The 26967-nt window shown below is 37.2% G+C and overlaps 4 protein-coding genes across 5 annotated transcripts in view; 3 read left to right on the top strand and 1 right to left on the bottom strand.

The window, feature by feature from the left end:
- Positions 1–2923: 2923 nt before the first annotated feature.
- crabp2b (cellular retinoic acid binding protein 2, b) lies at positions 2924–6459 on the bottom strand. The gene is made up of 4 exons (XM_086062919.1): positions 6255–6459; positions 4487–4665; positions 3502–3618; positions 2924–3431 (listed from the first exon to the last, which is right to left on the bottom strand). Exons 1-4 carry the CDS (start codon positions 6334–6336, stop codon positions 3381–3383), a joined length of 429 nt encoding a protein of 142 aa, XP_085919045.1. The 5' UTR covers positions 6337–6459; the 3' UTR covers positions 2924–3380.
- Positions 6460–8392: 1933 nt separating this feature from the next.
- Positions 8393–11362, top strand: mrps21 (mitochondrial ribosomal protein S21). Its single transcript, XM_086062920.1, has 2 exons — positions 8393–8544; positions 10878–11362. Exons 1-2 carry the CDS (start codon positions 8462–8464, stop codon positions 11056–11058), a joined length of 264 nt encoding a protein of 87 aa, XP_085919046.1. The 5' UTR covers positions 8393–8461; the 3' UTR covers positions 11059–11362.
- Positions 11363–11455: 93 nt separating this feature from the next.
- LOC147158097 (uncharacterized) lies at positions 11456–17669 on the top strand. 2 transcript variants are annotated; one of them, XM_086062918.1, is made up of 6 exons: positions 11456–11963; positions 13642–13964; positions 14041–14116; positions 14539–14617; positions 14703–14856; positions 15776–17669. In XM_086062918.1, exons 2-6 carry the CDS (start codon positions 13644–13646, stop codon positions 16157–16159), a joined length of 1014 nt encoding a protein of 337 aa, XP_085919044.1. In that variant the 5' UTR covers positions 11456–11963; positions 13642–13643; the 3' UTR covers positions 16160–17669. The 2 variants fall into 2 exon arrangements, with proteins under 2 accessions (XP_085919044.1, XP_085919043.1); XM_086062917.1 differs by lacking the exon at positions 11456–11963 and having other exon boundaries at positions 12012–13964.
- A 1026-nt stretch (positions 17670–18695) lies between these two features.
- Positions 18696–26967, top strand: part of rprd2a (regulation of nuclear pre-mRNA domain containing 2a) — a 21718-nt gene continuing 13446 nt past the window's right edge. The window contains exon 1 of the mRNA XM_086061956.1: positions 18696–19313. Within this exon, the coding sequence (XP_085918082.1) occupies positions 19139–19313 (175 nt within the window). The 5' untranslated portion in view covers positions 18696–19138. The remainder of the gene's footprint in view (positions 19314–26967) is intronic.

Below are 26967 nucleotides of genomic sequence, written 5' to 3'. Positions count from 1 at the left end.
AAAAAATCCCATACCGTTCACCTAAAACACCGCCGTCAGGAGACCCGAGGGGACCAAAGGAAAGTGAAATCCAGCACCGGCCAGACACCACCCACCGGGCCACCAACCAAACCTGACAGATGATGACATGTCAAATCGGTAAAATTACCGAATGAACTGAGCTCTCAGAAAGAAAAAAAAATGGTTAAGGCTCAACTTAATTGGGTTAAGTAGTTTAAACTAGTGACGAGGAGAAAATGGGACAGCCTCCATTCATTAAATGGCTTTGATTTGATTGAGTAAAAATGCTCAAATAAGTACCCTGCTTAACTCTTAGGTATAAAGTTAAAATAAATAAATAAATAATTATAAAAAAGTGGGGCCCGTTCAGTAAAGCAGTTTATCTCTCACCCATTTCTTTTTAGAAGGGTTAAGAAGTGATCAATTCACTGGCTGTACTAGAATGCTGAATCTCAACAATGTACACAGTAAAAAAACATTCTCTGACAAAAATGGATAAAAAAATTAGGTGACCTGACGATTACGCTGAAATAAGTTCACTCACACTATTCTAGTTCTCACCAAAGGTAATGGTCTTGAGGTCAGAGTTGAATTTCTTCCATACCAACCCAATTAACCACTCAAATTTGGGACAGTCATGCTTGCACAGAAAAGGGCCGTCTCAAATTGTCTCCAAGGGATTTAGAAGCATAAAAATTGATTAATTATTACAATTCACAGGGATTTACAGTATCATAAAAAAGTGAGCTCAACCTTCACATTTCTGCAGATGGACAACACTGAAGTGATGACACTTAGACACAATAAAAAAAGTAGTCAGTCTACAGCTTATACCATCCATCCATCCATTTTCTTAACCGCTTGTCCTTGCACATTGAAAAATAAACATTTAAATTTAAAAAACGGTAATTTTCCGGCAGCTGGGGCGCCATATACTGTTGTGATATACTCTTATATTACATACAATATTGTTAAAATTACAGTTAAAAACTGTACTGTACTGTAAAAAAGTAATTTTCTGTTATTTCAAAGTATTTTTCTGGCGCCCAGATGCCGGAAAGTTACTGTTTTTTTACAGTGTATATTTCATTAGTTGTCCTTTCAAAATAAATGTTAATACAATGAATGCTACCATCAATAGGAAATTACAGAAATTTTAGTTATTTTCAATTTCAAAAAATTGTAAATTCACAAAGAAATTGTGGTTAAAAAAAAAAAATACTGTTTATTTATCAGTAAATATATATATTTTTTCCTTTTTCTCAGGGTTTTAAAGTTGAATTTTACATTTTATTCCATTAGATAATAGACAAATATTTGTGAAATTGCGATACATTTGTGAACATATTTTAACAATCAATATATGTATTTCTAATGAAGTTTTTTTTGCAAAAGAGCAGAAATATTTTACAGTTACAGTGATTTCATGTTATTTTTAAAATACTTTTTTTTTTTTTACTGTAAAATTCAGTTATATTAAAGTTTTGTTTTTGTTTTTTACAGTGCAGTTTAATAGGACAGGTTCCACTCAGAACAGGCCAAATAAGTGGAAAAGAAGAAGACTAAGGAAATATTAGTGGAATCATGTCATGCGGTCTGATGAGATCTAGATAAACTTATTTGGTTCAGATGTCACGAGTGTGTGACGGCAACCAGGTCAGGAGTACAAAGACAAATGTTTCTTGCCTACAGTCAAGCACTGGGGTGTGCTGTGCTTTTGATGCCTCCATCCAATTAATGTTCAGTGCAGCCATTGAGTTTACGAACCATGGAATGGCATATTTTTTTTGTCTGCTTTGACCTACTTATCAGCTTCAATTCTTGCACTTGTACAGCCTTTTGTGCTGGTATGTTTATCAGTCGACTCCTGCAACTCTGCTTTAACATTCATGATTGTTTCAGATGGCCCCAAATCAAAACCACAGCATTCCAAAGCTGATCGTGCTACAGGAAAGGCCCCATTACATCACTGCGAGAGGAATGAACTGGCACCACAGTTGTGTGGGGGAAAATGACCCGGTTAATAAGGAGGGACCGAATGGTTTCAAATTCTCCTCTGTGGATAACAACCTTTAGTCAAGGGGCGTTATTTAGTCAGATTTAATATGTGACTGCCAATTTTTTATTTTATTTTTTATTGAGCAAACAGCGAATAACTTTCCATCCACCCCGGAGCGCAGTAAAATATCTGTGTTTTTTCCTCACACAATGATGTGTGCTTCAGAGTGGCTGTTGAGAAAACCTCCAACTGGACACATAAAATATACATTCGGGCTGAGGACTCATACATTCACTTATTGAGGTCATTGAGAATACAACATACATGTTAGCATTGTGTGCATAAACTGGAAAGAGCGTCACAGGACCACTTGTCTGCACACTTTTTTAAAATCTGGAAAATCCATAGCTCTACCCTTCTCAAGAAAAGTCTGACAGTCCTTTTTTCTTTTTTTTTTCTTTTTTACAACATGACGAACCATTGGTGTTAACTTTTTGGTTGGTGAACTGAAGGCCCTGGAGACACTGAATACTAAATCTATCACTTTTTTCGCCACACTTGAAAATGTAAAAAAAATCAAAAATCAAATAGGCAGCTGTACTTTGCATCACTCCAAATAATTCCCCATGCAGATTCCCTCTTTATGTAGGTTGTGGTTTTGGCTAATACCTTTTTGTCTGTTTTTTCACCCTCCACCATCCTGAAAGGAGCTTATTATTATTATTATTTTTTAAGGTAAATTCGTTTTCAAACAATCACATTCCTCACAGAGAATAAAAAAATTAGTGTCTGTGTTCCTGAAAGGGTTCTGGAACCGCAACATAGATCTAATTTAGCGTTAGGGGTAAGTTAGCTGACTAAGCTATGGCACCATTGTATTTGAAAAGGACTCATCGATCTATAAAATAAAAACAATCCAAATAGTTTTGAAAATAAAAGTGTAATATTTCATTTTTTATACATGGAGAAGAATCCAGTCAGGTTTGATAGTAACTACTGCACAGAAAAAAAACGTATTTTACAGGAAATAACAATTTGTGAAAAAAATACAGCTCCACGTGCTGAGAGTTTTCTAAATAATTACAAATAATATTGAACAACAATTAACTAATTGTTAAATGTACCTATAGCTGATGCAAAGATTCATAAAATGCCAATCCCAACTTGGCATTCTCAATAATTTGGAATCAGAGGTAACTAATGAATCCAAGCAAATTCCTGATTTACCCAATTCAATTAAATATTAAGTAAAATTTTCTGCATGTGGAGCTTGATCTGACCAAGATTGGCCTCTCTCAGAGGACAAAAGGAAGGGCAAGGCAAATATGAACCATGCATGAGACACAAATGGAGAATATCGTATGACAGTCTTTCCATTTCCTTATTCCTTTTCATAAACTCTGGTGCAGACAACATCCCCGGCAGTCATCGTCTAGAAAAAGAAAGAAAAACTGTTTAACCGAGAAACCATGCTGGCAGCATTTATCAACAAAATGATTTACCAGTATCAGCTCTCCGTCATTAGTCAACTCTCTAGTCCAGGCTGTTTTAGGTCCCTCGCCTTTCTGTAATGTCTGTTCACAGCTAATCTTGTTCTCTGATTCCCATGTAGGAAAACTCTTCATGAAAAAGACAGAAATACAAAAGTGGTTTAGGCTCATTTAACATAAAAACTAGGGCTGAATGAGTTTGAAAAATTATCTAATTTTCTTTCTGGAGCTGGATTTGGCACCTCTGTTGGCCAATAGTTTTCTGACTGGTTTCCGGTTCGAATTTCCCACCCTCTGTCTGCGGATGTGACATCATGTGCACATCGTGTACGTGAAGAAAGGGGTGTGTAGTTTCATTTTTTGTTCACATGTTTTGTGACGAAGCTGTCCTCTTTTTGTAAAGCGCTTTTTAAGTCAAAAAGCGCTGTTTGTGAAAAGCGCTATAGAAATAAAGCTTACTTACTTACTTACAAGTGTGGCGTAAATATTACATAGAGGCTATATAAACAAATAAATGAATAAAATATCTGTATGTATAAATATAAAGCCCTTTCCACTGACCCAATAAAGCAAAAAAATTAGTTTTGTTTTTTCAATTGCATCGTTGATTTAAGTTTGGTTTATTGTCAGAGATGGCAAATCCAGGTCCAGAACGTAAAACGTTTGGCTTTAGCCCCTCATGCTAGCTAGCTAGCTCCCTAGCAGGTAAACAAGCACGCGGGGAGATAGCTAGCTGCTAGCACATAGGGCTAAAGCCAAATTGTGGCAGGGTTTTTACTTTCTGGACCTGGATTTGCCAACTCTGTTAATTGTTCAGCGCTAACAAAAACTAAAGTTGTTCTAATCAGAGGCTTGGTTCCTCCCAGCCCAGTATTAAATGAAGACCAGAATGTCTACTAAACTACAATCACTTCCATATGTTTTTTCTTCTCTGTTCGAGTGTTGGCCATTTCCCACTAAGGTAGGAATACATGCTGTGATGCTAAATGATAAATACCGTGCAGGGGCGTCCATCTACTGTGGTCTCATTGAAAGATTGACCCACAGTAAAGGAGACATGGGTAGTGCGGATGCTGGTGGATGTTTTAATGGACAGACTTTCCCCCTGCTGGGTGATTTCCACTGCAGGACTAGAGGCTGCCGCCACAGCAATTTTCCTCACAAACACATTCACACCTGTGCATAAAGGAACAAAGATGTCAGGTCAAAAAGGCAGCTGTGCTTTGCATCACTCCAAATACCGGTTCCAAGCGATTTCCTGTCTTTTTGCAGTTTGTGGTTTTGGCTAATGCAGTGTTACATTACTGTCGTGTGTTAGGAAAGTGATCCAAATACATCATCAATTACATACAGCAGTCAGGACTGTAATAACATTTTGTTGTTGTTGTTGTTTTGGAGGACTCCTTGGCATTTGACTCAGACTTGTCTTGGACTCGACCATTGGATTCACAAAATATTTTTATCGACTCAAACAAGTCCAACTAGTCCAAGTTAGCGTTTAGGAGCCAAAGTAATAACACAACCACCGGTCACCAGATTGACTAGTGATGTTCAAACTTTTGGGGGGGGGGGGGGGGCAGACATTAAGGAGGAGCACATCCTCTAATCCACTTGAAGCGACCCCTGTGCATTTATGGTATTACTATGCTAAGGTAAATATTATATATTTATATTTTTATAATATGTTGTTTTTCTTTTTTTTCCCCTCCTAGGGTTTTATGTTGTTGTTGTTGTTTTATTTTTTAACGTGTTTTTTTTAGTAAAGACATATTCCGCATGCCGGTGACTTTTGTATGCTGGCGTTTTATGAAGCAATTTTAGGACATGACACATTGAAATGCATCCGATAATGAATTCATGATAGTAGGAGCTTTAACACTTCTCGATCTAATGATGTAAAATAAAGATGTTAATACATTTTGAGAGAGGTACAACCTCGATTGAAAAGGGTAATTAACAACATACTTTCTGTGCTCCAGTCTGCTCATGCCATTAAGGGAAGCACAGCACCCGCATGCCGCATTAGATTTGGCTCGCGGAGGCCCCGGGCCATGCAGGCAAGTCTGTGTCTCATAGCTGCTGACTGGCTGTAGGGGCCCATGTTGAGGCTCAGTTCCGTTTACGCTGACTCTAATTACATCCGCATGAGGAGTACCCTGCTTCAGATGAATCTAACATTCCTCCACAGTTTGTTTGCCTTTTAATTTTGAATGGATACCATTAGTTGGCCCCTTCCTGATCTCTCATGTGCAGTTCTGCCAAACAAGCAGTTTTGGCTTTTAATTTGATTTAAAAAGAAAAAACAAGAGTGGTTAGGTAAATGCTAAATTTAGAGACAATTTGCACAATAACCAACGCATTAACTAATCTTCATATCTTGTTATCTCAAGAAATTTCTTATATAGGCCAGGACTATAACCAACCGCTGATAAGTGATAGTTTACATTTAAAGTGGGACGCATGTGAAACTGTCAGATGACAGTGGCAAAGAAAGATTCCAGTATTAACTCAATATTGACAGTGTCATTGACTGTATTTAGAGTATTTAGTATAGTTGTAGACATGCAGTCACACTATTATGTCCCATCAGAGTTCTCAATGTTTAATAACAATCTTACATAGATGGATGGCTGAATATGTCTAAATAAATTATTACATATATTGTATGCATTTAATAAAGTCAAGAATGAAACATTTACATGTAACACATAACAATATCTAGTTTAGAAAGTTTTCTTACCGACTTTAAATGAATTGTTACTCACCTAGGGCTTTCAAGAGCTCCTCAAAACTTTCCGAAGACTTCATTTTCCATTTTCCAGAGAAGTCCGGGATTTTCTTCTCCATTTTAACGATCTGTGTGAATGGTTTATTTCTGCACAAGATCTGCGTGTGTCTACGTGTGTGTGTCGCTGTTAACCAGGTCGACGAAGTCCACTCATCTGTCTTGCATCTGCGTCTCTTTTCTATTGGCTAATAGCTCGCCTGGATGTGAAGAAGCTCCAGCCAATAAGAAGTCAAGAGCAAGAAGGGCTTTGCTGCTACATCAGCGAGATGAGACATTTGGATACGAGATGGGGAAAACATTCTGCCAAACAGGTAGCGTTCTACAATAAAGAAAGTGTTGACGCCACGTGCCGTGAAACATGCAATAATAATAATAATACGATTTTTTTAAAAAGTGAAATTAGAGAGCCCAGAAGGGAGTTCATCACTTGACAGCAACCAGCAGAGGGCGCAAATGTGTTACGGCCAAATTTTAATGCCAAAATAGGATGTTCAAAGTAGTCAGTGGGCCAAAACTGAAACAGACCGTTAAGAAGGATGCCTTTGGCTACCAGCCCATTCGGTATTACTCTTAACATATGTTATAGTTAGGTTATCATCTTTTAAAATACTTTTTTTGTGCCACTTTATCATTGCATTTATGGCAAAGGTGGGTGCCAGGGCCAGTAAGGCCTTCTCTGCTGGCCTATTATCGAAAGCACTGACACACAATAACAACCTACATTTAAGTATTTGTCCTATAACATTGTTTTAATTTATTCCCAACATTGAATGTAATCTGACAAGGGTCAATTATCAGTTAATTCAATACAATATATTTTATTGTATCATTTATTCTCCCAACCTGTTGATAAAGGATTTTTGTTTGAGTGTCCACCCAGTCTTGAAATAAGATTTCCAGCATCTGGAATGTGAAATCTGATAACCGGTTACGGGTATACAGGTGGGGGCGTTTAAGAGCTTTTAATTGTTCTATCAATAGATAAGACTCCCTGCTGGGGGCTATCAAAAGATATTAGACCCGTCTAACCCACCATGATTTGTTTGTTTTTGTGTCCCTATAAATGTCATGTCTTTAAGGGCTACATACCACGTCTAGTAAGAAAATAATGTGTAGACTACCTCCACAGTGAGTTTGAAAGGAAATACATGTTTCTTACACATGCACTTACACGTACGCACTAGTAAGGAATATTTCATCAGGTTTGGATCAGAGAGGTCTCTGGAAACGCAATTCAGTGCATTTAGTCAACAATAATGATGTTGTCTGTGCAGGAAGTCTCTTAGTTTTGGGATTTTGTCTGCCACGTGGTGCAAGTCTGACTTAATTGAGAAAGTGGTAGCACTCCAGGAAGAGTAGTGCATCATTTTTTGGGGCCTGTGTTCCAGTGGTGGGCACCAGAGACCGGTAATTTTTCGAAATCCTTGTTTTTATAAGTAATGTTTTGGCATTTTTTAATACTCTTATTTCTCCAAGGGTTTGACACACTGTTTATCCAGAATCTCTTCAGGTTATGGCAGCTGCTGTTTATGTAGTGAGACTGGGTAGGGAGCGAGACGTTCCTAAGTACTCAAAGTCATCTTCCTCTTGTGTCAATGGGAAATGTTGATGTCAGAGAGCTCCAGTTTCTGACCCAGCCTAGAGAGGAGAGGTCACTACCACTTTCACAAAGGCCTAAAGTAGAAGAGTGTGTGACGTGTATGTAATGTGTTGTACACATCATCATCAGCTAAACACAGTAGAATGCTTCTAAGTTTTTACAGTTATATTTATATACCACTTGCTTTATACCACAAACAAAATAAGTTATCTAAAGACACTAAACAATATCTCCAGTAGCCATAATAACAATAATACACAAGGACTTAGAGAAATAAAACAATTATTTTTTTACGATTAAATCAACCAGAGAGGAAAAATAATTGTATGTTGTGGATTAACTCGACCTGCAAGCAGTCGCGTTGTTGGTCAAATTAAAAATGCAAATTATAAATAAAATCCCAAAAATAAATAAAATTTATATTAACGTCAACAATCCTTACATTCACGAAGTATTCTCGCCTTTAAACTAATGATTTGAAGCACCTCTTTAACCTGTTGGACAGAACTGTTGGCGGAACCTTTTACTAAAAAGGTCTGTTTCTACACGGTGAACATTTTCGCTACCATTGGTTGGTATTCATCATGGCGAGACATCTTCGCTTCGTTGCCCGGACAGTGATGGTTCAAGATGGCAACGTAGATACAGCGTACAAACAACTCAACAGGTAAAGTGTGTCATATTATATTTCTATGTTGTAAAACTTACTATCGGGCAAGAATGAGCGGTTTCTAATGTGAGCTAAGATACCCTTCCGCTCAATGTCACGTAACTGCGCGTGCGCAAAATATCACAAGACCCCGCTTGGAATGGGTGGGCCCATTGAATATGGGGGGAGATTTGTCTAAAAAATATTCACGCAAATAAATTTGTGATTTTCACATGTGTTTTTCAGATCCACAAATACATCCGTGATTTTCACATGTGTTTTTCAGATCCACAAACATTTTCGCGATTTTCACATGTGTTTTTCAGATCCACAAATGTATCCGCGATTTTCACATGTCTTTTTAAATTTAATGTGTGCATTTTCCATGACTTTTGCTATCGAGTTGTCGAAAGTGCGTTTGTGGATTGTTGCGCACGCGCATTTATATTTGAAACAAACATCACGCTGTTTCGAGATATTTTCAGTAGACCCCAAAAATGACATGTTTTTCTTTAACCATTAACATTGCATCATCAATATGGGGAGAGATTTGTCTAAAAAATATTCACACAAATAAATTTGTGATTTTCACATGTGTTTTACAGATTCACAAACATTTTCGCGATGTTCACGTGTTTTTTAGATCCACAAATGTATCCGCAATTTTCACATGTCTTTTTAAAATTTTGTGTGTGCATTTTCATTGACTTTGGGGAAATGAGAGGCATGCACAATGCACTTAGTAGAAAGGCGCTTTGTAAAGTACAATCCATTCTCTCGCACGGGTCAGATCTGACACATTCAATATGTCAGACGTGCTTACGTATCCCTTCAATTATGGGGAGAGATTTGTCTAAAAAAAATTCACAAAAATACATTTGTGATTTTCACGTGTTTTTCAGATCAACAAAGATTATTTTTTGCGATTTTCACATGTGTTTTTCAGATACACAAACATATTAATTATTTTTACGTGTTTTTCAAACCACGAATGTATCCGCGATTTTCATGTCTTGTTAAATTTTGTGTGTGCATTTTCCATGACTTTTGCTATCGAGTTGTCGAAAGTGCGTTTGTGGATCGTTGCGCACGCGCATTTATTTTTGAGACAAACATCACGCTGTTTCAAGATATTCACACACACACACACAAGCTTTCAGATATTCACACGTGTCTAAGGCCCTTTCCTCTACTGTCCACGGGGAGGCAGTGTTGCTGCCTCCATTGAACGGGAACAAGCCGTTTCTCGTTTAAAATTGGACTTTGAAAAACAGAAATCGAGTCTTTAGCTGCCCTTTCATTATGTGTTTATTTTGCGCAAGTCAGGAGAAAGAAAATGCGACCTTAATTAGTTTTAGCTTTACTCAAAAGACACTCTTCTTCTTTGGCCGCTGCTGCTTTAGTGGCGTAGAAGAAGAAAATTCAACAGCAGGAGAGTGTCTTTTGAGTGAAAGCAAAACAAGCTCAAGGGAAACAAACTAAGGTCGCATTTTGTTTCCCGACTTGTGCAAAATAAACACATAATGAAAGCTCAGATAAAGACTCGATTTCTGTTTTTCAAAGTCCAATTTTAAACGAGAAACTGAAACGGCTCGTTCCCTTTCAATGGAGACAGTAACATTGCCTCCCTGTGGACGGCGGAGGAGCGGGCCTTAGACACACATGAATATCTGAGAGCTTGTGTGTGTGTGAATATCTCGAAACAGCGTGATGTTTGTCTCAAAAATAAATGCGCAACGATCCACAAACGCACTTTCGACAACTCGATAGCAAAAGTCATGGAAAATGCACACACAAAATTTAACAAGACATGAAAATCGCGGATACATTCGTGGATTTGAAAAACACGTAAAAATAATTAATATGTTTGTGTATCTGAAAAACACATGTGAAAATCGCAAAAAATAATCTTTGTGGATCTGAAAAACACGTGAAAATCACAAATGTATTTTTGTGAAAAATTTTTAGACAAATCTCTCCCCATAATTGAAGGGATACGTAAGCACGTCTGACATATTGAATGTGTCAGATCTGACCCGTGCGAGAGAATGGATTGTACTTTACAAAGCGCCTTTCTACTAAGTGCATTGTGCACACTGCATGCCTCTCATTTCCCCATTCACACACACGTGATTGAGTGTAGCATAGATATCAATGTGCACTTGTATGAAATTTTGTTTGAATCAAATTATGAGAAAATATATTCCCCCTCAAAATTCATAGTATTTTTTCACCAGTCCATGGAAGGATTCAAACTTTTATAAATTCCTATAATAAAAATAGGCTAGCATTTTAGTTAAATTTTCTATTGTTTACCTGTGGCATCGACAGACATTAGGCATTTATTACAGGATCCTGACCCAGGATAGGATCATTGAGACGGTGAACCGCAGGCGGTACTACGAGAAGCCCTGCAGAGAACGTCAGCGGAAGAGCTATGAGAACTGTAAGCGTATCTACAACACTGAAATGGCCCGGAAAATCGCCTTCATATCCAGGACAAACAGAACGGATCCCTGGCTTGGTTCTTAGTGAAACCGCGACTGATACACGGATGCTTGCAGTGGAATGGTTGAAATGGAGTCAGCAAGGTAGAAAATGGAAAGTCAGCCCAATAGTTGTCACCAAACTGAGAAATGGAAAGAATGGGATATGTTTTCTCAGAAGGAAATTTGTACTCTCATTTCTTTATCATCTCATGGCACAGATTTCGTGTGAAAAAATTGCTGTGCTTGTCTTTGGAAAGCCAATTCTTGCATATTTTATGAATGTTGTCTACTCTATTGTGCCGTGCGTGCAAACCATTTGTTGCAATAAAATGTATGTATGTAAGGTATGTATGTATATAAATTTAAAAAGGGGGGGGGGGGGTTACTGGCTCCAACAAATATTGTCTAAAATGTAAAAAATAAATACTGCTTGATATCAAACTGTTAGCTCAGTTTTAATAGATTGCAATAATCATATTTAATAAACGTAAAAACAAGAAGTTGCCAGAAAATACTCAAGTAAAAGTATTTGCACTTCTTTACTTCCCACAACTTGCACACTGCATTTCAAGTCAACAGACGCAGGCGGCTGCCTCGTGACGGTCGCTTCGTTACGAGGCCATACTCCAAACACGTGCGGGCTGCGGGGATTCCAGCCAATCATCTCCAGGATGCCTGCTGATTGGTCACGCCTCCCAACCAATGAGATAGGAGCCAAGAATTCCTCAACCAATCCGAGTTGTGTACCCACTCCGCACGTGTATTCCCTGTTGCTCGAGTTGTACTTGAGCATGTTGTCTTGACTGCTGTAGATGCAGTCACGATTAACCAGATAGAACAGCACAGTACAGCGGCAGTTTTTATTGGCGTCTGTTTGTATTTCACGAGCTTTGCCTTGAATATTTGATAGCTGCATTTTCAGGAAACCACTTCTGCTGCAGTCACAAGGTAAGGGTCTGAAATTAAAATATCTGAAGTTAATGTTGACAAATTCTATGTCAGTGAAGTAAATACGTGCACGTGTAATGTGCATCAGCCACGCCTTTTGGACTGATTTGCATTGTGTACATTTTGTGTAAGATTCGCTTTTTACAATAAATAACTAAATCTTAACCTTACGGAGATAGGTTCTACAAGTCTGTTGACTGCTACGCACGTACTCGAGCATGACTCATGGAACGTGACGCTGAAAGTTTGCTGCACGTGTATATAAAAGGTCATATTCTTTAATGTTAAGATTTAGTTCTCAAATACTGTTTGTTGATATAAAATAAAGTATTTTAAAAATAGTTCCCCAATACTGTAATCAGAATTTAAGTGTAAACTGACATTAACTAATGTTTTTTGTTTATGTTTTGTTTTTTTAATAAAGTGTAATAAAAAAATATATATACAGTGTTCCAACATGCTATCCTTTAACTAACATGATTTTGATTATACCGTAAAAATCAATCTGGTTCAAATAACTAGGGAAACTATTTAAATTTTGTGATTAATAGAATGATTTCTTAACCTGCCAGCCAAGACATTTTGACCATTTGCACAATTATTTACATAATTTTCTTATTGAAATTATACCAGTTCATGGCTCCTCTCTTGCAAACGTTTCATAATTTTACCTAACTGCCACATACAGCTCTACCTGCAGTAGCTTGTTTTGAATTACGTAAGGGGAAAAGTGTCATAGCTTGATCAACATTGAAAATAGCATTGTTCCATGTTGAGCTCTAATGTAATCTTTGATTGTGATTCAAATAACGCCATGACTTGTGCTGTGCACTCAACAAATCTGTTGAATCTCCCGTTTAAGTTAAAGCTTCAATGATGCTTAATATAAAATATTTGCAGACAACACTGTGCTTGTGTCCAGTAAAATAACAAAAAAAATTGCTGTTGATGCATGTCAATGAAGGCATCATTGGCACAATACTGCTCTGATAAAGATCATAATTAGAAGAAAAGAAGAAAAAATAAAATACATGATTTTAAAATGTTTAGAAGATGCTAATCAAAGGTTTAGGACAAAAAGCAAAGTTTTGAACCTGTATTGACACTCAGGGCTGACTTCACTTCTCTTGGGAGCTTATTCCATTTGTGTGCAGCATAGCAGCTAAATGCAGCTTCAGCATGTTTACTTTGAACTCTGGGTTCCACTAATTGGCCCAAGTCTGCAGATCTCAGCGCCCTACTGGGGTTATATTCAATCATCATTTCTTTGATATATTCAGGACCCAAAACCTGCAATGTTGAGTAAGGTAGGGTTAAAACTAGCACTTGCCAAGAGCAATTATTTTTATACTATATTCTGTAGCGGACCGACAGGTTAACCAGCTGGCTAATTTAATCGACTGATATTGGCGCTTTTAAAATTGGCAGATTTTAGCCTCTCTTTTTAACACATTAAAACATTAGACAAATATGGAGTAATGTCATTCAATAATACAACCATCTCACCCCACAAAATTTGCATTTTTTTGTTTTATGTATATATATATATATTTTTTTTTTTCTATTTTTTTTTCAATGTTCATCAGAATGATATTCTTCCAAATAGCAGAATCGACATCGGCTTCAAAAAATCCGTACCGGTCAAGTCCTAATTTTTTACCTCACTATTTGTCTACAGATATGAATCCAATGACTGCTTCTCGGTGGCCATCTTACGACTTTCATCCACCCACCCTCAACTACATTCTTAGTGAGAGCGAGCTGACTGAAGATGAAGCTGGCATTTTGTCAGAAGGAGAGGAGGAGGACTTGGGGACTTGTAAAGTCTTATCAGGCTATGAGGGATGTTTACGAGGTCGTTTGGATAAAATGTACTCAAGGTCCAAGAGAGCCCACCACACTGTACATGCTAGTGGTAGAACCAAGTATCATCTCTCTCCTGGTGCCCCCGCTGGCGACTCGTCATCACCTTCAGCAGGAGACCTCGCATTCACTCAGAAAGTTAGTACTTGTAAAATGTGCCTTTTTGTTTGTTGTTTTGTGCTGAGTTGCTGATCAACTGTATTTTTTTTTCTAGTGTACAGATTTGCGCAACTTCATCTGTCCTCTGATGGAACTTCTTCACGGACTTAAAACTGGCAGGTTTAATAAAGGTATGCGATTGAGTTATTGCAAACATGATTAGCATCCCATCCAGTCATGTTTGTTCATTTTTTACATAGCAACAGTACATTGAACATATTTAACTTTTATACCACCCATCACTAAATCAGTTGCTCAAATCAAGGATTTGGAACCAAGGCAGATTCAAATAGAGGTAGCAAATCCAGGTCCAGAAATTAAAAACCCTGCCACAGTTTGGCTTTAGCCCCAGGTGCTAGCTAGCTAGCTCCCATGGTGCTTATTTACCTTTTAGGGAGCTAGCTAGTTAGCATCATGGGCTAAAGCCAATCTATGGCAGGATTTCTACTTTCTGGACCTGGATTTGCCACCTCAGGATTCAAATAGTCTTTATCACTGATTTTAGTCAAGCAAATGCAAAAGCAGTCTTGACGTGTGCATTCTCCTGTGGCAGGTTTAACCAGTTTCCAGCAGAGCGTCGCTATGGACAGACTGCATAGGATTCTGGGAATTCTGCAGAGGCCCGAAATGGGGTAAGCCCAATAAGATTGTGGTTATGTTCTTAGCCGCAGCACTGCAATTAATGTGTTTTCCTTCTTACCCATTTTTTTCTTGCAGAGAGCGATATCTCCACAACTTGTTGCAGATAGAGGGAATGCTCAAACTATGGTTCCCTCAGGTGGCACCTCGTCCTACAGTCACGTTAGCCCAAACCTTCACCCCCAAACTTATGACTCACTGGCGCCAAAATCAGCTCAGCATGCCTGTTAAGGTGAGCACCATATTTATTGTTGGACTGCAGTCTAAATCCAGATGGGTAATTTGGGATATTGAAATCATAAGTAAACATGATAGTGAACATACTGTGTGTAATTCTTTTTGCTATGTGTTCAGTTTTACAGTCAACTCCAACTGAAGAACATATAGCATAACATATTTCTGCCACTAGATGGCATAATAACATTTGTAAGACGTGACTTCTCTTCTTTTCATATGAAGAGCTATCTACTTAAACATGAAGTAACCGGTGAAATTCTGCAAATTTTTTAAAATTGTCCCCAGTCTCCACAAATATATACATTATTATTAAATTTATTACTGCTAATTTTTGACGTGGACGTGTCTGCTGCATTGCAACTGGAATTCCCCCAGTACGGGCTATAAATGTAAGATGTAGTTTCAGTTGGTGTTCTTTTTTTCCTCTTTTTTTTTTTTTTAAAGCACTCATTTTTATTTCATTTTGTTAAGGATTTTTTTTTTTCTTCCTTCTCAATTTTAGTTTTGGTTATTTGGTTAGTTTTCAATTTGCGATTTATAATAACCTTGGAAATGGGCATTTTTCTTTGTTCGATTATAATGTTTTTATGATCGCGAGAAGCCATAATTGAAAGTCTATTAAACTCAATGTCCTTCCCAACAGAGGTCGCAAATCAAGGTCCAGAAAGTAAAAACCCTGCCACAGTTTGACTTTAGCCCCATATGCTAGCTAGCTCCCTAAATGGTGAACAAGCACTATGGAAGCTAGCTAACTAGTTAGCAACTGGGGCTAAAGCCAAACTGGGGCAGGGTTTTCACTTTCTGGACTTGGATTTGCCACCTCTGCCCCAGGTGCTAGCTAGCTTTTCACTGTATTGTGCATTACAATGTGATGTTACTTTTTGTCTGAAGCTACTTTTTTTTTTTTATTCTAGAAGCGGAAGTTCACCTGGTTGGATTCAGACTACGCAGAAATAGACCCACCCAAGAAAAAGATTCCCCAACCTGAAAGCTTCCCATCCGTGATGCCATGCACCTTTCCCACGAATAAATCTGGACCAACAAGGAAGCGGGAAGCTCCTGAGGATGGAAGAGTTGCATCAACAAAAAGCAACTGCAGAAACAGACTTGAGATGACAAACAACGCATTCAGCAGGCTGTCACATGTGCATGTCAAAGAAGAAACTCTAGAACATGAAATATCTCCCCCCTCTTCCCACAACTGCATAGTTACACAGGACAAGTCAATATCATTAAGTGCTGATGTGAATTCTGCTGACGTGTACAATAAGAACACCACAATGTGCCAGTCTGAGTAAAAGTTGAAGTCCTCCATTTTAGAAAAGGGTTAGGAGTCAATGTTTGCTCTTCAAGGTACAATCTACACTGAAGTACCCTGTAGAACATGATTGCAGCCTCGGGTGACTGTTTGTACTGTAAACACATTTGACTATAGTATTGTAGTCATGCACATTGTCCAAAAATAGACACATGCACAATTACCAATCTGTGTTTTTGCGTTTTCTAGAAACCAAGTGTCAGTTTCCATTTCCATATTTTTATTCCACAGCATATAATCCAGTCTTCAACACAGTAAATTTTGTAGAATACATTATACTCCAAAAGGAGTATTTGGTCCCACTCTAATCAGAGTAAAATTTACACTTAGAAGAGCGTAAAATATTCCGATTAAATTTACCCAAAATATTTTTACTGTGCATGAGCGAATTGGGCTATCCCATGACAAAACCCCAAGTAATGTTTTTTTTTAACTCAAATTCTAATACAATTTTAGAAGGAAATTTTGTGAGTACATTTTATTCGTTTATTTAGAGGGAAAAAAACGTTACACAAGGGTTGAGGAAAAAAGTGACGACCTTCAGTTTGGGAGACGGCCACTCCTACTGTTTGCTCTTACCCAAAAGGAGACCAAAAACATTCCCTCGTACACACAAAATACTTTGGGCAAAATTTACTCTGAATATTTTACTCTTTTCCGAGTGTAAATTTGACTTTAGAGTGGGACCAAATGTACTCTACAAAATTTACTGTGAAGTAACACCTTACTGTCAATTCCCTACAAAATCTGCCTGAAATTACACACTATTGCACTATATTTGACCATGTACAGTGTGTTGATTGAATGCCATATAAATTTGATATTTATGTGTTATTTATGTCAAGGAATGCAGCGCAAAGTCATTTAATGTGAAGCCTAGAATTGTTCTCTTTTATAAAACTACAATTACAAAATAAATTATAAAAGGGTAATTGAGGGGGGGAAATGATTTGATGTTGCTGCTCGAAAAGTACCCTATAAGTCAAATGATTTTCTATGCACTACATTAATAAATCAGAATGCGTAAGTACATGCACGTGACAATGAAAAAACGTGAATGCCTTAATGTTTTGAAAAAGATGGAACGGTTGTACTTAATTTCCAAGGAGATTAATGAAATGCTATTGCACCTTAACAGACGCCTACCGTATTTATAAAATTTTGGCTTGAGAGTATCTGCGTTTACTGTTTTAGCCGTGATTCAAACTACAGACTTTGTTGTTTTTGTGTATTAATGTTTTCATTTTTGTTCTATTTCACAGAAGTGAAATGCGCTATTTTTTTACATCTTACCATTTGCACAGAACTACTCTGAGCATTGCTTTTATAGTTTTTTTTATTGCTGCTGTTTTGCAATTCATTAGTAACACTGATGTGTTTTAATTGTAATATTTAACAGTAGATTATCTTGAAGCTTCTTGCTTTGATCAATTTTGTACTGCCACGTTTTGAAATAAAAGTCAACTCATGTTGAATGGTCTACAACCAGAGGTTAAGTCAAGTCATCTTTATTTCTATAGCGCTTTCAAACAGGCAAATCCAGGTCCAGAAAGTAAAATCCCTGCCAGAGTTTGGCTTTAGCCCCAGCTAGCTAGCTAGCTAACATCAGGGGCTAAAGCCAAATGGTGGCAGGGTTTTTTACTTTCTGGACCTGGATTTGCCACCTCTGTCTACAACTAGTGTTAACCAATATTTCTTGTAAAAGTAATGCAAACCTTTGAAAAGGTTAATGTAACTGCTGGAGCGGAAAGTGCAGGTGGTGGTATGCATGGTGAGCAGAGAGCAAAGATAGGGTGGGGTCTTGCCAATGAGTGTGAATTTGTCTGCATGAGTGAACCAGGGAGTACAAACAATCATTAGAAAAAGAACAATAAATATAATTGCCATATTCACACCGTTTTATTCAATTTCCAGTTAAAATTGCATAATTTAAACCAGTTGTACTCATATTCATATGTGGTCTAACTCAGAGCTATGCAGCACTAATAAAGGCGTCACATCTCTGAAGTGACTTTGCCAAAGACGGTCTAATATGACTAAAAGAGGAACAATGCGCCTGCAGTGAGGATAAACCACAATTAATTTTGTGTGATAACCCTGTGCATGTGAAAGATTTATGAAGGTGAGTATGAACACTAAACATATCCAAATTACATGGTGGGAGGCAGCAAGTTATCCATTCTTTGTTGCAGGACCTTCTCATGGCAGGAAATACAGTACATTTTCTTGTCTGATTGTTATGCAATAAGCCTAAAATTATATTTAATGTTCAAGTAAAAAAAGAAAAGAAAAAAGACACACATTCCCTTTCAATTATGTAAACTACAAAATAAATAGATCACAACAAAGGTGTGAGTGAAAATGCAAATTACTGTATTTACAAAACGCTCGTGATCATGATGTCACCCCCCCCCCCCCCACACACACACAAAAAACATTCACTGTCTGGTCCAATAACGTCACAGACATAAAAGATAAGAGCAGCTCTTTGCAAGCCAGGGTTGACATTATTACAAGCGGTTGTCTTGTGCATGACAGTTCTGACAAGTCTTCAACTGTGAACTGAAGTTCAAAACACTAAACTCTTGTAACGACCAGGATGTGGATCTAGAGACGGATATCCGCCTACGGTGTTTCCAGTTGCTTTCTCCGACTAGGAACACGGAATTTCTGACTTCACAGTACAAAGTACTGCAACGCACGAAGTCTCCCAAGTTATCTGAGCATGCTGCATTTTGTAATTGAACTGATACCATACCCAGTCGCGTTGCTTGCATATACTCGTCAATAGTGCGTAATTACTAAACGCAGAAAGTGAAATATTTACGCTTTCCGTAACACGGACATGGCCGCCCACAGCGATCAAGTCTGTGCTACGGTAAGCTAGCCGGCTAGGCTAATGTTAGCCACAGCTAACTTTTGCGTTTTATCGAGGACAGCGTAAAACGAAGAACTCGACATGGAAGCGGGGAGAGGGCGCGATTCTGGTGCCTCTTTTGAGGCTGTATTGGAGAAAAAGTTACTAAATGTGACGAACACAATGGATTCCATTCAAGGGCTGTCAACGTGGTGTATCGAATACAAGAAGTACCACAGCATGATAGTTCGACAGTGGATCAAGTGTTTAAAGAAGTGTAAGTAACAATTTATTTTTTTTAAATCATAGGAAGTTGATGATCAATTGGTGGCTCATATTGTTTACCAGTATAAATATTAACAATTGTATTTGGACTACCGTGATAACTAATTTATAAAGACGAGTTTACGTTGCTATTAGCTTTGCCGTTTCCAAAGTAACGCCTGAGTTGACAGTCAAGCACCGATTTATGCACTTGACTACTGCTTCTGTTACCTCTCCTGTATCCACAGATTGAGAAATTAGCTGGTACAACATCTAATAGCAGTATAAAAATGTAGAAAAACGTTTGAGGCCATGTGTGGGAAATAGTAGCGAATTCCACGCTGTATTAATATTACAGTGAGTTGACAGTCTAATATGTACAAACAAATCCAGTCGAAACTTTACAGTCGAGCACGAAAAAACTGCTAAACCTCTGATTTGCCTGGATTTCAGAACAGCATTTCCCATAGTCAATAAGTTAATTACTTACTCCAGGATTAAACTGATGCAATTTTCCAAATCACAGAGGCTGGAATTGGCTTCATTTCAACGATATCTTTTTGGGTGTTTGATTTATTTATTTAGCCGGACTAAGTTTAAAAAAATCAAATAATTAATATCAAATCGATGTTCTTTTTCAAGCCTGATATAGATTAATACAACCATGAATCGATTGTTTAAATATCTGTTTCCCCCATAAAGCCATAAGAAAATAGACATTTAAATTAATTAATTATTTTTATTGTATTTATTTATTTTGCAAGGGGGGGGTGGTGGGGGGGTTACAGTTTTCTTGAAATTTACTGTTCACATGAATTTAAAAGTATATAGTAAGACTTGAATTTTTGCATTTAAGACAATTCAGAATCGTTTTAATTAATATTTACAATTATGAAAATGGATGGATGGATGAATTTAAATTATGAAAACATTTTCATCTCATCATTGCTGATGTCAATGTTTGTGCAACACTTACCACAGGTTACTTTCATTAATGAACTAAAAGTTATTGCCAGTTACTGCCTCCTCAAAATTTAGTTAGGAATTTAATGTTTGTGGGTTTTTTATCATGTGCTTGATATTTAAAAATAATTGATGTTCCTTAATTTATCAATATCGGATTGAAGTGAATCTAATCAAATAAAAAAAGCTGAATCAAACTGAACTCTTGTGAATCGAAATCGAATCGTTTGAGGAAATTAGAATGGATACCCTAACCCAGTCCTATTATTAAGTGTCTAGGTAAATTTAGTGCTGAAGAGGTGCAGTCCACGTTTACATTGTTGCATTAAACATGAAAAACATAAGTGATAAAGCCAGATATTTGTTTTCATAATTGTTGTAGTTTGATTTATAATTTAGGCAGTGGATATTTTGCCGTGACTGGCAACTCTGCTGCTGGCATTATTTTGCTGTGATTGTTCAATCGCCAGAGCGAGTCATTCACTGGCTGTGGTTCCTGCCTCGCTTCAACCTCTGTTGTGTCTTTATACAAAAATGTTCCTTCTGTTTTGATAAGCTGTTATCAGCTAACCTGGAAAGCCACACAAACTTTGTTTATTTGCTGTGACAGTCTCCGTGAGCAACGTCACTCTTTGGCGCACAAGTCCATTCAAAATGACGTGCAGGAGAGACAATAGTTAGTTTCCTTCAGCATTAAACTCAGTTTTAAATGACCAGAAACACATTGTCATTAATAACCCTGGAAGCTTACCTCATTGGAAGCATTTATTTCAAAAGAAGGTGTGTGTTAAGATCATTGACTTATATATGAATTGACTAATGATGACGCTTACTCGCTGTTGCGAGAAGTGAAGCCACCAGCGGCCCTCTTACGATGCCACTCGCTAAAGTTGCCTAACTTGAATACATTGATTTCTCCGCGGCAAATTCACGTTATTTTCTGTCTGTATGGCGAAAATGGCACCAATACTGGGAGAAGTGCTACATGCACATTTCAACAGAGAGAAATGTGAAATAAGAATGTGGAGCATGTGGGCTTTATTTGTTCGCCAACTACATTAACTACGCCAGGTCAAAATGCGTTGGAAGTGCCCAGAAAATATAAGGGTTGACATTAACGGTGACTTTCCGTGACTGTTCCAGTCTTTCTCCATCTTTGTTGCAAACTGACTGTTCATAACATTGTGACACTTCAAACTAAACTTTAGATCGATCTGATCGGCTGGCTCGGGATCAGGCTAAAATCAGTCATCAGTTGTAATGACTTAATTTGTCCGATCGATTTATGGCATAATTGAGCGGCTCCACGAAAAAAGACATAACATGTTATATTTATTGTTTATCAGCATTGTTTTTTGTTTTTTTTAGGGCCCGACTGATTAATCGACCACTCATTATAATCGGCCGATTATTGCCCTTCAAACATCGGCTAATTGGGTAGATTATTTTCCCCTTAACTTTATCATCGAAGAAAACTGAAGTTTCCGACGCTGTGAAAGTACCCTGAATGCACCATTTCGTTTGCGTAGCATTAGCAACTAGCAAAAGTGTAGCGTATGTTATTTTGGTTATTCTGATGTCCCTTAGCATCCTTTAAGCTGTTTAATGACATTCCAGTTGTAGTTAACTGTAAAACTAAACACACAATGGTAAGAATTACATCCAATGTATATTTAAATACAAAACATTCTTCATTTTAATTAAAAACATCGCTAGCCTAGCGCTAATTCTAGAAGCAAAGGGGGGATCCCATTCAAATGCTAACAGGAAGTTAGCATCAACTTCGGGAGTGTTTTTCCTTCAAATAACAAATATTCACACACAAATGCTGTGGGAAAACATACCCACAGGTAAGATAACACTATGCAAAGGCACAAATTCTTCTCAATGTGTGAAAAACGAGTTATTTTAATATAATTTAATCCTAACTTACTTCTGTACTCAATTTAAGTGTGTACACCATGGATGCATTAAATTAATTTCATGCATTAAATTAAAGTATTTTTGAATAATCGTCAGATTAATCGGCAATCAGTATTTTTTTCTGCCAAAAATCAGTATCTGCATCGGCCTAAAAAAATGCATCGGTCGGGCCCTATTTTTTATTTTTTTTATTTTCATGCATTTCGATTGACGTCAATTACATGTGGGTTTTTGCTGTTCGTTGGCCGGGCCAGTGCCTATCCCCTGCGAATGGCCACGGTCAACTGTAGAGTTAATATAAAAGTTGTTTAAATAGACATATTGTTTCATCTTCTGATCAAATAGTTTATCGTTATTTATTTATTTTTCAAACTTTTTCGCTGAGAACATGATTGATCAATTGTTTGGTGATGATGTTGTCGTATGATGTTTCAATGTGGAAAGCTGATTAAATACCATTTTGGTCAAACCAGGAAATGTGTTGTTGTGAATTTGCTGTTTAGCTAGTTGTTAGAAAGTATGGGTAGAGTAGACCTTGAGGTTGAGACAGTGAGAGTGTCCTTGTGTTTTGGCTATTGTGATGTTGATGTTGTTAAGATAAGTGTTTATAAACGATAGCACTTCTCAATCCACAGTTACAGTATGTTGTCATTTCATTGGCTGCCTTCATGTTGACAGTTATTTCTGCAATGGTTACAACAACTGAGGTTTATAATGCACATTTAGGTCTAGTCTGGGATACCAATGCAGTATGACTGGCTGGTGAAACTTTATAGATGTTTCTTTTTCATTTGAAACTTCCTTGTAAAACTATCATCAAATAGCAGTCTTTTCCCCCGTGTGTTTTTGGAGTTCATTTTGGCTACTTTTTCAGCTATTTTTCTTCTTCTCCTTTTTAATTGGGGGGCGGGGCTACTTATGTATTTGCAATATGGTCTGAGGAAAAAATTTGATTTGATGGCACTCTATGGCATTTGACTAACACTGTACAATGGACAAACATCAGGATAACTGTGAAAACAAACACTAAGTTTAACTTTAGAAGTCATAATCTATTAACACAGAGAAACATAAATAATGACCGCTGCTGCCATTTTGCATACTAGTAGAATAATACGTTCAAGTTTGACAAAATATTGGAAATGATCACAGATTGCAATCATTTTTTTTACAACCACAGTAACAACTATTGTACAACCATCAGGCATCAACCAACCTAAAGTAATTTGATTGCAAAATTGTAGCAATCATTCTAGTGTTGTTCCGATACTGGTATTGGCAGAGGCCCTGATACTGCATTAAAACAGTGGTATCGGTGAGTACTAACAAGTAACATGCCGATACCATTAATTCTGACGCTATTATAGGACTTTGGATGCAGCATCTTGTGTCTTGCTCATGCACGACATTCACTGATGTCTGACATGTTCACTGCATGCTGAGCTAAGAAAATATTGGCCCTTGAATGCTCTGAACCAATGGCAGGACAGCTTTTTCATGTTAAGAAAAAAATATGGTATCGACATGGTATCGGCATCAGCCGATATTGCAAAGCTGGGTATCGGTATCGGGGGCCAAAAAACGGTATCGGAACAACACTAAATAATTCAGCCTGGCCCTTGACAAAGATAATGATGCTCAGTTATGTCTGCCATTGCCTGTACAATAAAGATAGTGCAAGTGCACCTAATGAAGTGTCTATGTGTTTTATTTTATTTATAAAATAGTGTTTTTAAAGTCACTTAATTAAAAATATTTTCTCAACTGCTCTGGCTTACTCTTTTTAATCTTGATTGAGTAAATGAATGCCTAATGTTATGGAAAATAATTATTTGGCACGTAGTAAAGGTCCCACAGTATGAAAATGCACCTTAGTGGGGGTTTCTATCAATAATATGCATCCTCGGCCTTCCTACAATCTAACCAGGTATGAAAAAAGTCAGTAAGCGATTTCTTTAGCTTTCTCCTCCTCAAAAATGTGTGCTTCAAACGGGCTGATAAAACTTCCGTGACTTGGTGACGTCAAAAAGACACGGAAGTACACTCGACCCCGCCCCCTTGGGTTAGTGGCATCGCCTCTGGTAAAGGTTTGTCACACCCACTTTTGTGTTATTCATAACTGCTTGTAAATGTCTACAAGCACTCACGGCAAATCAGAGACATTCACGGCAAAATAACGCTCGCAGGAGAGTTGCCGGTTACGGCAAAATAACCACTGCCTATACAGTCGCAAACTAATGCTACAACACAGACTCTGTAGTAACGTTATGCTACTCTTTCTTACAGTAAAACGTTATGCCACTTTTTCACATATTAAAATAAAGACCTTTAACGTATCAGGTTTAGACTGTATTGTGGACACCTGTATTTTCTTTAACAATTGTTTTTTTCAATTTCTGTACATGAAGCAATATCAAAGTGACCTGGATTGATAAGCCTGCTCGGAACAGACTGCTTGCTTTTTTGTCTAGTTGACACTCCCTTTCTCCTCCCAAAACCCTAACCAGGCATCATAAAGAATCTTCTCATGATTCTTACTGCGCACTCTCTCACAGATCATTTCTTCTTGTAGATTGCTCTGTAAGACTTGTGTATTTTTGAAGCTTCAAATATAAAGAAACCCAAAAGACAAATTGTTTTCCAGACCGTTTCATTCATCTCGCCTAACTACTGAAAATTCCACAACACTGGCAAAAACCTTGAGAAATAAACAAGGACAGTTTCTTTATCATGGCAACCCAAATAGCTTTTCTGGCTAATTAAATATTTTGTTCAGGGGTAGCGCAGCTTGAAGTAATTAAAGTAGTAAAATATGTTGATTCCCAGATAGATGCACTCATAGTTGCAGAACATTTTGTCTCAACAAAACAGTAATTAGTGAACACGATAGCACTGACTGATGTGTGTATTTGTGTTGTATGGCAAAGTAGACCAAATCATAAATGTTAATAATAAGAAACAAACAAAAAAAGCATGGTTGTTATCTTACAGTTTCTCACAATTTATTAAGTCTGATCGCAACCCTGTGATTGACTGATGACCTTTCCGTGGTGTAGTGTACTTTTTGTCTGAAGTCAGCTGGGATTGGCCTGGCCCTCAATGGAATAAGCGGTTATACTTATACCGCACAGTTAAGTCAGTAACTGTAACACAACTTCCTAAAGTGGCTTTGACATACTTACGTAAACAGCATCCAGCAACTGTACATAGCATAGGGATCTGCTGAAAGAGAGCGCACAGACAACCTTCAAACCTGAGACAACTGGAGCAATTTGCTCACGAGGAGTGGGCCCAAATATTTGTTTACAGGTGCAGAAGTCTCATTGACAGTTTCAGAAATTGTTTGATTGCAGTAATTACATCAAAAAATTGTGCAACAAAATATTGAGTTATGGGTACCATTATTTTTGTCCAGAACAGGTTTCATTAGGTTTTTTTTTATATTTTTTTTACAATAATTCTGTTGAATGACAATTCAAAGGTAATAGCTTATTTTGATGATTTAATTTTACTTTTGTAGGTTTCAAGTGATTTCAGTGACCATTGTGGGGTTTCCTTTCTTTAACAGAGGAGCGCAAACAATTTTTGTCCATGCGTGTATTATCTTTACTATAGTGTTAAATTCGTCAACAAAAGCTAAGCAAAAATAATTTCGTCAACACGCATTTTTCATCGGACTAAAACTAGACTAGACTAGACTAAAACCTAATAAACAATAAGTGGGACTAAATCAGGAAGCATTACGAAAATGTAATGCACTTAATAAAAACTGGACTAAAATCTATGGACATTTTAGTTCATAAACTAAAATGAGACGAAAATCATATGATTTTGTAAAATCTTGTCTCTGCTAATTTGTCACTGTGACTCTGTCATGTGACACAGTGACCCCCCCCCTGCCCCCCCCCCCCCATTTCAAACATATGGGACAGAGAGGAAGGAGGTGGATTCACAGTGAATGGTTTTTAATTTTTTTTTTAATTATAGTTATAACATTAATCCAATGGCTATAACGTTCCAACATTAATGTTAATCTGACCGCTAACTAGTGATGGCTAATTTACTAGCTCATTGCATGGAGCCACTTGTTGATATACTGTAATCGTGTGTCAAATTGATTTTCATCAAAAAGAGGAGAGAAAATTTTATGTGAAATAGTTTCAGATCCGAAATGTTCAACACTATCTGCTTACAAAAATATAAATAAATATATATACAGGGGTAAAATTATTGTCCTGACTTAAAAATAAAAAAGTTTTTGTTGACTAAAACTAGACAAATAAAATTGTTTCCTTGGACAAACAAAAAAAGACTAAAATGCTAGATTTATAGTCGACTAAAAATGGACTGAATAAAAACCGGGATGAGGTTGACTAACTATGATAATTGAAATTGAAACTGGACTAAAACTGAAACTAAATTTAAAAAAGACAGATAAAATTAACACTACTTTACAATTTAGTAGTAGTAAACATGTTTAGAATCCCTTAACAATGTGGTGTCTTTATAACTGCTGATTAACACAGAAGTTTGTAGAGATTACCGTAGATAGATTGCATTCTGCTCTGTTCTGTTCTTTAATTAGTGTACAGGTAATTGTAATTCCTTTAACAATGCTTACACGTAGTGAGAGATTGTATTCTGTTCTATAATTAGCGTAGTTGGAATTCCCTTAGCAACACTTACAGAAAGTGATATTTTTACTTGAACCCAATTTGGACAATACATGGAAATAGATTGGTATTTAAAAACGGCTTCCTGATTAGCGTAACAAGATTAAG

Source organism: Leptonotus elevatus, chromosome 19 (genome assembly GCF_054856555.1).
Source record: "Leptonotus elevatus isolate MCC_2025b chromosome 19, RoL_Lele_1.0, whole genome shotgun sequence".
Taxonomy (NCBI): Eukaryota; Metazoa; Chordata; class Actinopteri; order Syngnathiformes; family Syngnathidae; genus Leptonotus; species Leptonotus elevatus.
Note: the sequence above shows the minus strand (reverse complement) of the source record. Positions and strands in the feature narration are given on the sequence as shown.

What these genes read in the sequence shown, in the direction of transcription:
- crabp2b (XM_086062919.1), bottom strand. Translation starts at nt 6,336, where the DNA reads ATGGAGAAGAAAATCCCGGACTTCTCTGGAAAATGGAAAATGAAGTCT. An exon ending in GGAGCTCTTGAAAGCCCTAG is followed by an intron (nt 4,666 to 6,254) that starts GTGAGTAACAAT and finishes CTTTATGCACAG; the next exon opens with GTGTGAATGTGTTTGTGAGG. An exon ending in TAGATGGACGCCCCTGCACG is followed by an intron (nt 3,619 to 4,486) that starts GTATTTATCATT and finishes TTTTTCATGAAG; the next exon opens with AGTTTTCCTACATGGGAATC.
- mrps21 (XM_086062920.1), top strand. Translation starts at nt 8,462, where the DNA reads ATGGCGAGACATCTTCGCTTCGTTGCCCGGACAGTGATGGTTCAAGAT. An exon ending in GCGTACAAACAACTCAACAG is followed by an intron (nt 8,545 to 10,877) that starts GTAAAGTGTGTC and finishes CATTTATTACAG; the next exon opens with GATCCTGACCCAGGATAGGA.
- LOC147158097 (XM_086062917.1), top strand. Translation starts at nt 13,497, where the DNA reads ATGTATATATATATATATTTTTTTTTTTCTATTTTTTTTTCAATGTTC. An exon ending in ACCTCGCATTCACTCAGAAA is followed by an intron (nt 13,965 to 14,040) that starts GTTAGTACTTGT and finishes TTTTTTTTCTAG; the next exon opens with TGTACAGATTTGCGCAACTT. An exon ending in AGCTCAGCATGCCTGTTAAG is followed by an intron (nt 14,857 to 15,775) that starts GTGAGCACCATA and finishes TTTTTATTCTAG; the next exon opens with AAGCGGAAGTTCACCTGGTT.